The following is a 17,786-nucleotide window of genomic DNA, read 5'->3' on the forward strand; positions in this document are numbered from 1 at the left end:
GTAAGTGTAAACACACCTTTAAATACGTTCTGAAAGGCCCCGATGACAAAACTAATAAAAGATCTACGTTCTTGACCTTCAAAGACAGATATGTAAGCAAGATTGAAATGATATTATCTTCATACTGAATTTTTTTCCGACGAAGTCGGTATAGTTTCGCTTTTTACCCTTTGACCTTAAAGACGCTCTTCCATGGACACGCATATCACCTGATTGCAACTCTGTTTCCCGATTGGCCATATACTGATAACTGTATCGAAAATTGAAATTGCGTGCCATGTGTTAATTTCTGAATGAAATGTAGACAATTATAAGTGAAAAGAGCAAATCTTTCTGTGTCGGCTATCTTTTTTGTAAAGATAGTACTTGTTTGGTTTTTCATTATTTTGAAATTGATTAATATAAAATTGTCCTCAACACAATATATAAGTATCAAAGTACGTGTTTCAACTACAATCAAGGGAAGAAAACAAATACAACAAAGAGTTACGAAAAGCATATTTCCAATTTTAATAAATTGATATATAAATACTTTATCCACAAAAATTGTTCATACTTTAAAAGTATTTTTGAGATTTCTTTAAGTTTGATTCTTTGTGTAATAGAAATAATGTGTTATTAAGTGTCTTCATTCTATAGGAGTTCCAATCTACCTGTGTCTGTAGTTGTTCCTGAAGCTCCTCGTCTGACGGATAAGGACAAAACTAGAAATGGGAAATATATAAAAATCCATCAATACATGTGAACAATTTATCTGAATACGTTTGAAATATGTACATATATCACAACTTACTTTATTTAGTTTCTTTTTTCTTAAGTAAAAGGGAAGCAATCCCAACATCTTTTCTGACTAAACACAGGACTATACTTTGAAGTGTTTTGGTTCAGATTTCATATCTCTTTCAACTTATATTTAAACATTGATACTCGAACGAATCAAGTTTTGTAAAATATCCAACTAGGCAATAACTTTGGCGTTTACTTACATATTTAACTAGATTGCTTCTAAATTTTTCATTCATATTTTCTTTGAAAAAATATTTGTCTATAAATATTATGTCTGCTCCACTGCTGAACACACTGAAACTCTGTCTTTGGTCAATTCTTTTGTCTATCATTATATCATCTAAGCCCTAAAATCACCACAATGTAACAATTGTATCAACTAATTTTAACATTTTCATTTTTTGACCTTTATAACTTAAAAATGAATTGGTACTACCAAGATCCACAAATACTTGTTGAATAAATTTTCACTGGCTTTTTCTAATTCAAAAATGTATTAAAACAAGTATAAATGTATAAAACGTGTTCTTAATGACTATGAAGTGTGTATTATCTAGAACATTTATAAGGGCAGTAAAGTATTGTAAAATATGGTCGGAAAATCTGCGGTGTATAAAATTAAACACCTCTGTATCATTAATTGATTTAAATGACTTACAAATATCTGCCCATCACTAATTGTATTGACGCATACAATCTCTGTATTGGCTTCTTCTGATATTTTTTCTACTGCCTAATCAAAATCAAGAAAACAAAACAAAAATAACTGTAGTGTTATTGTAATATATATTAGTGACAAGACCAATGATGCATAAAGGAGACAAGAAAGATAACTCTGGTTACTATAACTGCTAAAATAAAAAAAAAAAAAAAACAGATCTACCATGAAAAGTGTGCGGAACAAAGTTTGTTAACCAATGTCTTGTTTGCATTACAATAAAACAGATATAATTAACCGAAAAGGGAACAGGAGTTTTAGCAAAACCTTCCATTTTCATTGATACTTTCTGTACCTAGTCAGGACCATTGCGGTTCTTTCCAACTTTTCTTTTTTTCCCAGGTAGTTATTGCAATTCAATATATGGACGATCCTTTTTGACAACTGTCTAAAGTTTATAAGGTCGGAAATTTGTTATTACCTTTTATTGTAAGTATTTTTACACCTGGTTTGATATTATGCACAAGCTACACAACTACAATGTATTATTAATCATACATACAAAATAAAATATATGATGTATTACGAGGTTATCCCTAATTTAAAATACAAACCTTAGCTTTTGCTCTTTCCCAAAAGTTCTTGTGAACTTTCATATCACCGTCGTCATTATTGTAGAGATTTTTAGAATCTGCAAAATTTAGGAAACTTGGAATTATACATGTTTTGTCTCAACAAAGTTGTGTACATTTTGTTAGTTGTAAATGAATAAAAATATTCAATACATGTACGTGTAACTTTCAAACATTAGTCGTCGTGCTCTTTTAAAATAATGTTTTTATATACGTGTTTTGTTCAAGAGTATATCGTGGTACGTGAATCATTCAAACTATAAGTTTGATACAATTTTAAATGTTTTGCTTTCACAAATATGTTAAGCTGCCTTCAATTTTAGTCTGTTTCATAGCACGGACTTATTTCTCTGTATACGTTAAAAAACCGTGAATATAGGGGTAAAATTCTCATTTATTCATTAGGGTTAGCTGATTTATTTTGTATGTAGTAATGATCAATGATTGCATATGGTGTGGATATCAACTGAGGCCCGTGGTTAAGTAAGTTATATTCTTTCAGTTAGTTTGTGAAATTAAGATGTTTTGTCTTATTTCTATGTAAAGTCTTTGTCATTAGATGTGAATATTCTGCTCTTCATTCTAACCATGGTCTTCCAGCTTTTACATTCATGCCAATTGTGCTAAATGGAAATGTAATCAGATGCATAATAATACACAAAGATTAGTTTTTTTTCAAAAATTGAAGTATTTTCGTTGTAGTAATATTTATTTGTTTGAAATATAAGTTTTAAAAGAAAGAATACTTTTAGCATAAAAGACGATTTCTTCAACAACAAAACATATGTCACGTTATTCATTATTTTTGAATCATGCACAAACTTGTACAAATACAAAATATTGCAGACTTAAGCAAGTACCAAGAAAATTTAAGTAGTATTGTATTCTCCTTTGTCGCATTTCTGTGCATAATAAATAAACTTGCCTTCTTTTGATTGATTATTAACCATAGAGGACCCAGCATTACTTTCTGTAGATAGCGACGATTTAATAGGTTCAAAGTGTGGTGATGTTGTCCGCTTTAACAACTGATCTTGAATCCGATGGAAAGAATACTTATTCTTATTGTCAGTATGTTTAGGCCTTTCTCCATTTTCTGGGTTTTCACTATTGTGGTCTGAAGTCCTGTCACATGGATGGATGAATTTCCCTGGTTTTCCTGGTTTTGATTCTATGACATTAGGATCAATTTCCGTACTATTTCGGACAGGGATTCTTATGTCACTCAACATTTGTCTTCTGGTTAACTCACGCTTTTCTGGAGTTTCTTTCTTTTCTTTTTCTGTAGTTTTTCCAGATTCTACATTAGCATAGGTAGAGTAGATCATTACTGCCCTGTGGACAATTAATAATTTTGCTATGTTTGTATTTGTCTTATTAATTGTTTTTTTCTGTTTCAATTCATGGACTCGGTTTTAAGTACAATTTTGGTACTTCGTAAGTTTAATGTGACTATATGTAGTAACGCACAGATATTTATAGGTGTTTTCGACATAAACATGGTTGGCATTATATTATTTGCCTTGTTGTTTCAGTTTTAACTCACCTTTAGTATTGTAATGCAACGGTACAGCCTTCTGAAGTCGTTTATATATAAACACGCTTCCCTGTTCAAAAGATATGGTAATTTGGTTTGAAATGTTCGACAAATTAAAAACAAAAACAAACATACAAACAAACAAGAAAAAAATTATAGAGTTCAACAGCATTTATATATATGTAAGAAGTGTAACGACGACCCGCATCGTCAAAATCATTTGAAACTTGAAACAGAATAGGTATTCATTTCGGTATACTAGGGTTTATAAATTCTCGAGGGAATGTTTAATTTTTCTTTAACCCTTTCTGGGTAATCGAAACATCGCAATAATACAAGTTGTCTTTAAACAAGTTGTAAAAGTAATGTAAAAAAATGCCTTATTATTTATCACAAACAAAACAGCATCATCATGAGCAATATTGGAAACAGAGGACTTCTCTTGTAGCTAATTTGTCCCCTTAATAGAACGTCTTTGTCAAGGATATTGTAGTCAGAGAACACACACCCTGCAGTAAATAAACGTGATTTTGTAAACGAAATTATCGGTTCTGAATACAAACAAGGGAAATACTTACGGACTTGACAAGAATTAACCAAGGAAAATAGCGGGTATCATCTGTGACCATGTCACCTTTCCTATATAAAAAGGTTATTTCTTTTCAATAATGTGTTCTGTGCATCATATCTAACAGTAGAAAAAATACTGAACCATAACAATGTTTTCTTACTTTACATTAAAGCGAATTTGACTTGTTATCGACATTTTTTTCTAGTATAAAGACACTTTAATTCAAATTGCTCTACATTTAAAAGACTAACTGACAATTTGATTTGTACTCAGTAGAAAAATTAAGACATACAGTTTTCGGAGATGTGTGCTTGATGATTAACCTTTACGACAGGATGTGATTTTTTAATAAAAGTACTATAGAAAAGAGTTGAAAAGAAAGAATTACTTACTTGTAATACTGTGCCTTTACTTTTTCTGAGTTTTCCTCCAACTTGTCAATTGGAAATCCGCTCATGTACGGTAAATGCCTATAACAAGAACGATTATAGCAAATAACAGAGTTTCAAACGCAGGACAAAACTCATTATAATAGGAAATATTATTTTTTGCAAGGCAGACCAAATTCTTTAAAAAAAAAAATCCACCACCAAGTGTGATCACTGAAGTAAGATGTTCTCAGTCTATTGTAGTTGAATATTCGGGTAAATATTCATATATTTCAATGCCATCATATCAACATCAAATGGCTTACCCTTATGCCCAAATTGTTATAAGGGCATCGATTAAGAGAAATCGATGTATTTTAGTTTTGTCAGAGCAGGACCATGTTTACAGTTTCTCCCAGATTAATCAGAAAGATAAAAAATACTGGAATTGCAGGGCGGAGATCGACATCCCATATTTATCGACCCTTTCATGATGTTGGCCGACGAATTTAATTATAGCAGGAACAAATCCCTAGTATTAACCTTAATCTAAGCTGGTTTAATGTTACAACAGGTTAATTGAAACATGGCATGGCCTTCAAAATCAACACAATTGTCCCTGTTCAATCCGCACTTACGGTAATAATCACTGCGTGTTAATACCGCTTAAGTAAATTGCTGTTATTTTGCATGATTTCGGTGCAGAGGACATTCACGATTTAGATATACTTTACAAATATAACTTCGTCATGTTGAAAGAATACTGTTTTCTAAAAAAACAAAGAAAATAAGTTTGAAAATGTTTTAAAGTTTTTTTTCCATAATGCAGAGGTCAAATTTTTTTTTTTTCATCAAATAGTGTATGTTTCTTATAAGTGTCATACTAAAAATTTAAACACGTCCTGATTTGTCCCCAGTTCGCAATTTGTTTATCACAAGAATGTTAGCCCATAAAAAAGCGATATATACGGATATGTTAAAACCATAATGAAAATTTGTTTTGCATATAAAGCATTGTTATTTTTTATTTTTAAATATAGCATATTATTTTTTAGGATTTTTCTTACCTAAGAAATTGCTTTTGCTCAGAATCGAGTACACATAGTCCACCCCCTAACATGAATATTCTTCTGAAATGTTTCTTTCTTAGCGAAAGTAACTCTGTGGGTTCTTTCGTTATAACTGTACATTCTCTGGTCGAATCGTCGATAATTGCTTTATCCTATCAAGTATTGATAAGCATTATCTTGATTAAAAACTAACAAAACAATAAGCCGAAAGAACAATATTGAAAATATATATAAATAGAGTAGTATTTTACGAGAAAATTTTCGACAGAATGTAAATACTAATATATTCATTGACTGAAGAAAAAGAAGCACCCACTATTTGTATTAACCGAAACTTAAACTTAAATTTAAACAAAACAGAAAAAAAAAAAAAAAACACGGTATACTCAAACATGTCAATATGGAAGAGCAATCAAGGGAATCAAGGCTACAGCGGTAATCAAACAAATGTAATCCAGGGACAAAGACCAGACATGGAAAACAAACATACACAACAAAGAACATAAAGTAACTAAAATCATATATACAAAGTAACAAAACCAAATGAGCAACTAGGACTCCACTAAAAACTGGGAGCATGTACCAGGTGCACCGGTAGGGTAAGCGTCCTCTGCTTTTCTAGAAACACCCACTGAGTTGCTCATAAAAAATCAAGTCCGTGGTAGACAAACGAGGAAAGAAGAATAATATGGAATGAAGAGTCAAGTGCATCGAAACTTTCATTTAAATTGTAAGTTATTATGCATAATTAAACTAAAAGAAACAAAACGAAAACTTATAATACTTTTAAAACAAAAATATAAAATTTTATTTTACTTTCTAAAATAGATACATGTAGAAACAAGTAAACTTTTGTTTTTCTCCATTTTTTTTTCTAATTTTAGCTTCTACTAGTTGCAAAAACGGATAAAATTATTATACTGGAAACTGGAAAACATTAATGTCTTTGCTGAGGACGAAACAAAGTATAAATGGTAATAGATTTTTAAAGCATACCCCAAACTCATCGCCTTTAACAATGGATTGGCCAAGTTTTGGTTTACCATCGGAAGTCTCATAAATGAGTTCAAACACTGAAAAAAAAAAGGAAATCAAGTCAAGCAATGCAGCTGTCTTATAGTTCAATTATTTTGTTATTACTTCATTTATAAGATGCATAAGTGTTTAATTATTGTTTTTATTGTAATTATTGCACACCTAGATACAAATATATAGCTTATGGTTGAGATTCCTCATACTTTGTATAAAAATATTCCAAATCACCTTCCAAATACAGAAGATGTTTTCAAAATGCAATTTATATGTCCAGTGTGGTGGATGCGTTTTTCAACAAACGGTCGGCATTCCAATGGAAACAAATTGTGCTCCTTTACTTGCTGACATATTCCTTCACTCTTAGGAGACTGGCTTTATAGCCGATCTGATTCGAAAGAAAGAACATCGTAAAGCTAGATCCTTAATCTCAGGTTCCGCTATATAGATGACATATTATCGTTAAACAATCATAACTTCAGGGATTTGATACATTGCATTTACCCAAGAGAACTTGAGATGAAAGATACTACAGACATTGTGAAGTCAGCTTCATATCTTGACCTACACTTAAAATCGATGGTACAGGGTAACTATCGACTAAACTTTACGACAAACGTGATGACTTTTCATTCAGAATTGTCAACTTTCCTTTCATCTGTGGCAACATCCCTTCAGGATCTGCGTATGGAGTTTTCATATTACATTTCAAACCTTATTCGAGCTTGCCGTAACTACGTAGACTTTTTGTATCGCGCTAGACTTCTTACAATTAGGCTTCTTGAACAGGGTTATGTTGCTACAAGATTGAAGTCATTACTACTGAAGTTTTATGGTCGTCATCATGAACTCGTGGATCGTTACGGTGTATCCATCTGCACCGTGAAAACTGTTTGTTCAACGTGTCATAGTTTTCATTTCCACTTTCGTCTACCCCGGACCCCGAATTTTTATGAGCAACGCGGCGGGTGTTTCTAGAAAAGCAGAGGACGCTTACCCTACCGGTGCACCTGGTCCACGCTCCCAGTTTTTTAAGTGGAGTCCGAGTTGCTCATTTAATTTTATTACTTTGTATGTATTATTTTAGTTACTTGTTTTTGTTGTGTGTGTCTGTTTTCCATGTCTGGTCTTTGTCCCTGGAGTACAATCTTTCATACATAAAAATTAAAATTCCAATACTACTTGTTATATAAGAGTACTCAAGGGAACTAAGGTTATAGTGGTAATCAAAAGAATGTAATCCAGGGACAAAAAAAACAGACATGGAAAACAGACACACACAACAAAGAACATAAAGTAACTAAAATCATACATACAAAGTAACAAAAGCAAATCAGCAAATCGGACTCCACTAAGAACTGGGAGCATGGACCAGGTGCTATATGTGTAGAAAAAAAAAAACGGAAGTACTAAATACAGATACAAAAAAAAAAATGAAATAGCAAGAACTTTGAATCTTCTTAATTTAAAAGTGCAGTACTTTTGAAATTATCACGGGAGTTCGTTTTTAGATTACTATGATAAACCTACTTTCTCCTGATAGTACAAAATAACTTGATGAAGGAGGATGACCCTGCCTGAGTATAATTCGTCTTCCACCGAAACTAAAATTAATGAAAGACATAAAATTGTTTCCGTTAAATGTAAACAGTTTATAATGCCATTATTTAGTTTATCTGGAGGGATATCTTGCCATACTTTGAACCTATATAAAATTCCAAACTTGATTTTATTCTTTTTTTTTAATTTTTTTTATCTAGCTTGTTCATTTAAGTAACTGTACAACTTCTATATTTTTAACCTTCTCAATATATAATTTGTACAATATCTGAATGTTCAAAATTGTTGAAAATGTATTTTTAAAGACAATCATTTTCCTATGTCTGGTTGAAAAAAAAAATAATAACAGTTATTTATTTTACTCCGATATAGAAATTCGTTGAAATATCAGAAACATTTTATTTCACGTCAAACACTTGGTAAACTGTGAAATTAAGTTATTCAACTACATGTATAATACATACCGTTCATATTTTCCTATCACAGCGAAATCTTTTTCCATTGATTACCTTGTAAACTGGATATGATTCCTCCCAAATTGTTGAATTTCAATTTTATTTAGATAACTTTTTAAAACTGTCTTCAATGTACCAAAAGAAGTTAATGAATCTATATAGCACTGACTTTAGATTTAACTAACCTTTCATACTCCCCAAATTTGGCAATTTCTTTCTGCATTCTAAATGGGTATTGGGCTATGTCTTTAATATTTCCAAGTGCTATTTGTGCCTGCAATGGAACTCAAAGGCATCGATTCAGCGAATATAATATGCGAACAACTACTCAAGTTTCTACCAACTCAATAAACCTCTCCATTACAAAAGAGTTTAATTAGTTAGTATGTTTACTCTTTCTCCATTCAATGTAATATATTGCTGTTATTGAAATGAAGAGATAAACATTTCATTCCAATGCATCAGTATGCCCAAGAGGATCCAAGGGGACTCTAGGTCAGGGACTTCCTGCGCAGCAAGTTAACATGACATAGATACACAGAACAATATATTGTTCGCATTTATGTTGCATGGTTGCAGTTCTGTCTGTTTTGCCAAATATGTCTTACGGTTAAATAAAATCAATTTGCATGGGTGGAACCTCTATGTTACCGTATACAAAATGAAGAATCGATACCGTAATTAAAGTGCATAGAAAATGTAAATGGGGGGAATAAAATATTAACATCATTGATGATTCTCATTCCTTTCAGTTCATGTTTGTTCAAATGTACAGCATAAGTTAATACATTGATTTTAAATATTTTGAGTTTTAATATTCACGGTATACGATAATTATTTAGTCTTAAAAAATCAACACAAATCTTTTTTATGAATAGTCGAAATACTTGCTTTGTCAATGTCGAGCGTGACAATATTCTCAACTATCAATTACATGTTTTATTAGAAACGCCCTTGTGAAAATGATTGCTTTAAACTATTCAATGATGAATACTGAGGAATGATAATGGTCAGTTTTAAATAAATATCAGTATAAGCATCTTGGCTTGGTCTCTCATAAATTGTATTAACAATATTTTTTTTTATCTAATTCAATTGTCCAGTGATTAAGCTGGATTATAAGCAAGTTAAGCTAATTTGAACTTTTGTTATTTCCATTCTAGAACAATGAATTATTTTGAACATATGTGGCATCTTGATAAGATTATACACTATCAAACTTATATGGAAATATTAGATTAAAATAAAAAAAATGAAATACAGGCTTATTGGTAACAGTCTTTCCAGTGCATTTGTGCATCTTTTGTTTTTAAATCAATCAATTCTATTGTATTAAGCGAACAGAAATTACGATATTTAAAGAAAATTGACGAGTGAAGAAAAACATACAAAAGAAATTTAAGCAGAACTGGCACAGGATGAACCTAGAAAACTTTGAGTAAATTTATAACGCCTAACGTATTAAATTGATTAATCAATGTGTAGATAAGAATTTTCTCGTTTTGGAGAATTTAAAAAAATCAGGAACATGCAATTAGTGATTTCCCAATGTCAAGAAGATCCGACTAAATTCATACTATCAGGTCCATGTAAAGGTACGAATTCTCTCGGTAAACTCGGTAAACATCCGATTCCATTGTCAGGAGATAAGGATCTTCCATTGTCAGGATGTCAGGAACGTTCGATAAAATAGTTCTCAATGTTTGGAACATCTGATGTGAGATCAAAACGTTACGACCAATCATAGGGAAGAATTATCTGGGTTTCTTGAACATCCAATGTCCCAATGTCAGGAACATCCGATTAGTGACTTTCTGATTACAAGAACATCCAATTAGTAGTGAGCTCCCAAAGTCAGGAACATTAGATGAGTGAGTAATCAATGTTAGGAACATCCCATGCGTCAGTTCCTAAGGTCATCATCTGGGATGTAAGGAAGTAAATCATTATAAAGCGCTACAGGAAATACATTCATGCATTTTCGAATATTGCAAAGATGTTCTTACCAAGTATTTCTTTGAATAAATCTCCCAGGTTTAGTAACTTACAGCATTTTCCAATCAGATAACTATTAGAAAAGTATTTATCAGATAAACATTTCTTATGCAAACCTTCTTCACAGTCAACTTTTGAGCTTCAAATGTACAAAGGCACATAATTATTTCATATTTGATTTATTCATCGAAGTTTAAACCAATTATTCTTTCAAATGATTGATTTACAAAAATAACGTAGTTAACTATCGACAAAGTTCAATTCAACTTTTATGTAAATTGGTTTAAACGATTTTGACATTCAAGTGCATATAAACCTAATAATGATCAAAAACATTGTGTAAGAAATTTGCAAATGAGATAACTATTTCTACAGAACAAACATTGACTTATTATGCAAAAATATAGTTTTTTTCTCCGCTGCGGTAGTCCAGCACATTTTGTACCTTGCAAGACTTGGGCAGCTGTCCGCTGCTGTAGTTAGGTAAATACTATTATTCAAAAAACATCTTTCAAGACAAAGAACATGTAAATATATTTGAAAAAAATGGTTCTAGTGTAATAAACACTATATTGGTATCCATAAAAAATTTAAAGTAAAAGATAACTAATCTTTATCCCTTTCCTTTACAGTGGCACTTCCTATAACTAATATGCTTCAGCTGTATGTTTAAAATATTAAAATAGATAATACATATATATATACGGAGCATTTTTGTCTTACATCTTTCAAAATCATATAAGCATAAATATTTTCAATTAACATATTGGGTCTCAATGGTGTAAAAATAAAATGTTTAAATTATTTCGGAAGATTTTACACATAAAAAATTGTAGGGTAAAATTTCAAACATAAATTGTAAAAAGCCTCTTTCAAGGAGAGATAACTGACGGTAACAATTCTCTTTCAAAGTGATGATAATTAGCGGGAAATAATGTACCAATTTGCTATCGTGTGTAAATTTACATATAGGCACATTTTGCATATATAACAATTGGTCACGATAACGGGCTATAGGAGATAACTCAAAAAGGAATAATTATGATTGTCATATGAATTGAAGTCAGTACGTCTGTACGTTAACGCAGAAAATATGGTCAAAAGACAATAAACGTAAAAATATGAAAAAAAAAGAATGAAAAAGAAAAAAAGAAAAAAAGGTGCTTTTTGTCTTGGCAATACTGATAGGCGTGAGAATCAACAATATTTTGTTTCTGTTGTTCCGGGATAGCGGGAAAATGGCACTGGGATACTTAACAATTCTATTTGATGCAAACATTGTTCACGGTAACTTAATATATAGATGACATTTGTATCATTATTTTAACATATAAGAGAGCATATAATATGTTACTTTATAGAACGAAATATCAGTCCATTACCCTGAAAACTTCCTCGTCCGTTCTATCCTTGGGTGGTTTCATCAAAATTCTTCTGGTTTCCTTTGATATTCTCACCTGTAAACAGTTTTGAATAAACAGTTTCTTTTTCTTGAGTTTACTGCAAATAGCTAAATAGCTCACAAATCAGTTGAAAACTCGCCGGGAAAAAATTCTCGTTAAAATGTACAACTCATTGCAATTTTTTTTCATATGAATTTAAACACAATTCAATACACTAAAATATTTTTGTCTTATTGTTCTATTTTATTTTTGCAATCAAGAAAGTTAACACTAGAATAATTGTATGAAAAATTTAACGCCACTGCTCTTCCAGGAATTAGCATAGATAGCTTTTATATTATTTTAGATCTGGCACTTAAGTGGGCAAACAAAAGCTTTAAATATCAAATTATTTCTGCAAGATTTGGGTTTTGAAATGTTGGCCCACAAAGTAAAGTGAATTATAGATTTACAGCAGTCTTAGCCTTATACGATGACTTATCAAACATCAGGTCGACAGGTTCGTAGTCAGATCTCCTCTCATGCATCTCCATATACAACTTCTTAGCCTCTTGGGTTGTGTCTTTGGAACTAAACGCAAAAACAATGGATCGTATTTGTTTGAGGTTAATATAAATGGTGAAAAATTACATATATATTGTTAATTGAAGTAATTTGGCAATGCCATTAACCGTTTATATCATTGTAATTGATTGGTTCTATTTGATTTGTAATACGCCTTCTGATTGGTTGGCGCAAAACACAAATTTTTACATAAACTATATTTTAACTTATTATAAATTATGACGTCATAAAACATAAAATGCTTTCCTTTAGGTCAATTTTACACCAACAACTTTCTACATAATCGACTAAAACATTAAGACACATGTAAACAGAATATAAAACTGCAAAGAAAAGAAATAAGATCATTCAATTATTAAGAAAGAATTTAATACTGCATATTATTGGAAAAAATCCAAATTGATTCAATGAGCATGAAACTTGCCACTGAAGTAAATTGAAAGGTTAATTAAATTGTTATGCAAGGCGTTGTTAATTAGAACATTGAATTGATTATAACTTCGTTTAAAATGTAAAATTCTTAAAATCCGACAAAAATATGATTGAAAAAGAAAAAGTGTTATAACTTAGTTGTAGCTTACAGCAGACATGTGCACTCCACAAACGTGTTATATGTTGATGCTTTATTAGTGAATTGTCATATATGTCAACTTTAGTTGAATTATCGTTGTTTTATCGACATCTACATATCGATGTTTTATCGACAACTACATAGTTCATTTAAAAATAATATGTATGAATGCACCACAAAAGTCATATTTCTGAGTATAATGAAATTCAAAACCATGCAATGGGTGCTAAATCTCTACTATAAAAGGATTGATACTGACCGTTTAGAATGAAGAAAGTTCACGGTAATTAGTACTTCCATGCATGTTTTCAAAGTTCTTTTTCTCCTTGAGACAGATGATAACTTATGTAGATCATCCATAGTTTTGTTCCCAAATATTATACAAGGTAAGTGATTTTCAGATTCATCCAATATGTCTCTACTACCGAGTGTTATTTTTTTATATATTCACAAAAGAATATTGGAAATTGGAAATGGATGTAGGTTTCACCTTTTAACACGGTATTGATCAGGCTAATTGCATAATATCAAATTGTCTAGATCCGGATTCTTTATTCTGGGATGACGTCTTTTTATTGAATTTCATAAAAATTCAATTTTACTGAACATAAGTAAAAGTATATGCATTTAAATTTTAAGTGTTTATTTAAATGATGGGTACTTTCTTTCTAAACAATACCATGAATTGATGCTTTCCTAAGATAGCACGAGTACTTTAATATGGTTTTGCTCCATCAGTTTTTACGGACATTATTCGTATTATTGCAAGTAAACGAAAACATTATAAAAACCCATTATAATGCTGAGGTTCGTCGAGCATATACGTAAACGAATGTACATGATCCTTTTTTGATTTCTTTATAATGTAAACAGAAAAAGGCAACAACAACAACAACAACGATAAAACAAAAACAAAACAAAAACAGTCAACGGTAACAAATATTTTTATTAAAAATCATTAATAAATGATCTTTTTAGTATATCCATATATCCTACTAACTCTGTCTTTACATATGTTTTATATTTTAAATCTTTAGCAGCTAATCATTTATAGTAGTACATTCCGAGCTTTATTACTATTTTCGTTTTGAGTTAAACAACTGAATGGCATAGTAAATATAAAATAATTACAGGATCAATGCTGTATTTTAAATTTCACAGTAAATGTCGATAAATTTGACCAAAGTTCATTTCTATGTTTTAATAGAGTACTAATAGATACAAGCATATTTACCCTGGAATTAATAAAAATAAGAATTTCAACATACATGATAAATTTAAAACGTATGATATGCAGAAGTGTTCTTTTAACGTTCTCCACTTAAACTTATAGAATGACATGAGATATACAATAGAAATATGACGTTTAAACGAATGATGGAATGAGAGAAAGTAATATAAGTATGATATGTTAGAGAGCACAATTAAATTTGTGTGTAAATAACCAATATAGTTATTACCCTATATGCCCTCAAAGAAATTCAAGGGATTCATAACACAACGATAACATTTAGGTTGAATATTTGGTATAAGTGTTTGTCTTATTTTGATAAGATATATCAAAAATGTTTTGATTCTTTTAAACAAAACAAAAAACAAAAAAAAGACAAAACTTACCTATGTAAATAAAACTTTGTCCAGCGAAGAACGACCTGGATTTTCTTGGCTGCTATTTTGAATCTTCTCTTCCGGATTTGTTGTGCAAAATAGGCATCGGCTGCTTTCTTTCTAGTCTTTGATAACTGTTGTAATTTTGCTTTGATTTCCAAATGCGTTTTGCTTTTCGTCAATTCTGTCGGATTCCTTGGTGAAAGTTCCGGTGGATGTGTGGAAGAGTTTTCACTTACTTCTTCCACCGTATCCAGTGAATTTTGATAATTTCCAGTCCATTGTGGTTCCGTAGATTGGTTCTTAGGTTTCCTGTTATTCTTGGTCATATTTTTGAGATACGATGGATCGAAGGAATAAGGCTTAGATTGGTTTTTTGTTCCAATATCCGTTTTAGCAGGCATAACCACAGAGGTCATTGTTCGGGCCTACAACAATTATCTCTAATAATTTAATAACCGTCTATTTTTTCGATAGAGAGGTTTTGTTCCTGATCTCCATGTATCACAAACTATCGTCATATCTTTTGTAGATAACAAAACTTCACCTTTAACTACGTGTTCACTGTTTTAAATCTAAAAGTTTACGATTTCGTGCACATTCTTTTCTCTTTACAATTGAAAGTAATTAATACAATTACTTCTCGAGACAATGGAAATGCTATACAACTACAAGGTCTCTAAAGGAAATATGTGAAATTCATTGCTTCGACGACTTTTATACTGGATTTTCATTAAAAATTAATTTCATAATTACATTTCAATAGCAGATGATACTAAGTAGAAATTTAGTCAGAAAGTGACAATTGAAATAATATCCCATTCAAAAATATTTGAAGATTATTAATAACTCACTTTGGTAAATAAAACAAATAAAAGTAAGAAATGAAATAACAACACATTTAAAGGTTGACTTTTCAAATGAAACGGATATTTTTTCGTGAGGGAAGATAAGATCGGATAACTTATTGAAATAGAGTTAGGTTCATTTCGGAAAGGTCTGTTAGGTAATTCAAAATATCCTATGTGTAACATGCAATGTAAACAAATTAAAAATGTTCATTCCGCACAACTTTAACAAGAGGCTTTTTAAGAAATCGATATGTTCTTTTTTCACATTGATATACAATCAAATTATGACGAAATACTCGAATATATAGTACGTACTCAATTATTTTTGAACGAAAGAAAGAATATATTTAAAAAAATATTGTTGTCATTATGGACACAGACCGAAAACATCAATAGACTATTTGCTGAAGTTTAATAAATAACACATAAAGCCCTGACCACCTCAACCCAGAAGCACAACTGTTTATTACAGGACGAAAAATCTGAGAGACAAATTTCATACACATATTCGAAACCCTTCGAAATGACAAATACGAAGTATAAAAATATACTGCTGCTTAATCACACGCAAGAAAATAATCTACTTTACATTACATTAATACAGTTAAGTATGAGATTGTTTGTAAATGTGATCTAATTACAACACATCATTTCCTTGACGAGTTTATACCCTAAAATTTACCATCGAGATTTTACATGTCTTCTAAATTTTGTATGTATACCTTACTTTCTTCCTTTTATACATAGTGTAGAGCATACCTTTCATAAAGATGCCATGTACCGTTTAGATATCAACTATATCCTAAATGGGTATATTCATGCTTATTTGCCATTTAAATATGAATATCCTGAATTCAGATTACATGTTATCTATTTGGATTTCAGCTTGTTTCATTCCTATGTCAGTCATTCTGATTGAGGATCCGATCGACACAAACTTGTTTGTCACTAAGTACATTTAGGTTTTGGTTGAAGTGCCGAATTTATTTAATTCAATACATTTGAAAATATTCATATATTTTAAATTCTCACGAAAATACCGAAATAATCGTATATCTGCCCTGAATTAAACAGGATATAGTAATGGTCATCCAAACATGGAATCTTGGTGGTCTATGCATTTTTCATTAACATTTTTAACGGTTCAAGGAGTTTATTTCTCAGGAGTCTGGACTTACCGAAGTAATTAAGGACATTTGATAAGGGATAATTTTTAAACTCAATTAAATCCATGTCATTTGGATAACAGTATATTGTATTTGAAGAATTGGACGTACTAAGTGCCTGTGATTGTTGCAGTGGACTTTGTCGGGTTGTTACATTCACATTATTTTGAGTTAAAATACTTAAATAACTTACCTATCGAGCATATCTCTATATCTCTGTTTCCCATGTGCATAACGACGATTGTTTCCAATGACATTACATAAATCGTTTTTATACCAAATTAATATGTTGCTTCTCTTGCGTGCAAGGTCTTGATACATCTATGTAAGTTTGGAAATTCGATTATATGTCTTCGTTGAAGAAAGTAGATTGCAATACTTATTTTTGATTACTTTATCTAATACACATTAAATTGTTATTAATGATCCTCTTTGAAGATACGACGAAACACGCCAATAAAGACAATTTAAACTTTATTAAATTACTTCCCTTTACGCATGAGACTCTTTTTAACTTTCATAAAACTTTATCTCGAAGAATGTAGCATAACCTTTATGATACATCATTAATATCTGCATTATTTTTTTTTTAACAGATATTATATTTTGAACATGAGACTACCATTACCAAACGTAAACGAAAATCAATGCATTGTCCGACACATTACTTAGAAAATTAACAAAGACCTTCTTTAAACTTGAATTCAGATTATATGCAAGTTATTTGCTTTTTCATTTGTTTCTTATCCATGTCAATCATATTGTCAATACATCCTTAATCATAAGAGTGTTTGCTTTAAGGAACGAGATCTTGTCGGCTATTCAGAACAAGTTAAAGCAGAATTTAACTAGTTGAAAATAAATTAAAATGATAACAATGCTTTGAAAACATGAAGATAAAAAAGATTTCACTTTACCGTCTGTTCTCGGTTAAAAAAGCCCTAATTTTCTTTATAAGA

At 30.7% G+C, this 17,786-nt stretch overlaps 1 protein-coding gene across 4 annotated transcripts; it reads right to left on the minus strand.

Annotated features, from left to right (window-relative positions):
* Nucleotides 1-486: 486 nt before the first annotated feature.
* LOC148627143 (uncharacterized) lies at nucleotides 487-17,178 on the minus strand. Of its 4 annotated transcripts, none has more exons than XM_088568412.1 (16): nucleotides 17,021-17,178; nucleotides 14,820-15,238; nucleotides 12,520-12,637; nucleotides 12,047-12,121; nucleotides 8,855-8,943; nucleotides 8,185-8,258; nucleotides 6,619-6,695; nucleotides 5,620-5,774; nucleotides 4,577-4,654; nucleotides 4,192-4,252; nucleotides 3,623-3,683; nucleotides 3,002-3,376; nucleotides 2,059-2,135; nucleotides 1,445-1,519; nucleotides 987-1,133; nucleotides 487-704 (listed from the first exon to the last, which is right to left on the minus strand). In XM_088568412.1, exons 2-16 carry the CDS (start codon nucleotides 15,227-15,229, stop codon nucleotides 558-560), a joined length of 2,019 nt encoding a protein of 672 aa, XP_088424538.1. In that variant the 5' UTR covers nucleotides 15,230-15,238; nucleotides 17,021-17,178; the 3' UTR covers nucleotides 487-557. The 4 variants fall into 4 exon arrangements, with proteins under 4 accessions (XP_088424538.1, XP_088424549.1, XP_088424556.1 ...); XM_088568423.1 differs by lacking the exon at nucleotides 17,021-17,178 and adding an exon at nucleotides 16,421-16,534; XM_088568430.1 differs by lacking the exon at nucleotides 17,021-17,178 and adding an exon at nucleotides 15,665-15,683.
* Between the last annotated feature and the right edge of the window lie 608 nt (nucleotides 17,179-17,786).

The sequence above is a fragment of the Perna viridis genome, chromosome 1, assembly GCF_037379345.1.
Source record: "Perna viridis isolate PV_CMFRI_1.1 ecotype Kerala chromosome 1, ASM3737934v1, whole genome shotgun sequence".
In the NCBI taxonomy this organism is placed as follows: Eukaryota; Metazoa; Mollusca; class Bivalvia; order Mytilida; family Mytilidae; genus Perna; species Perna viridis.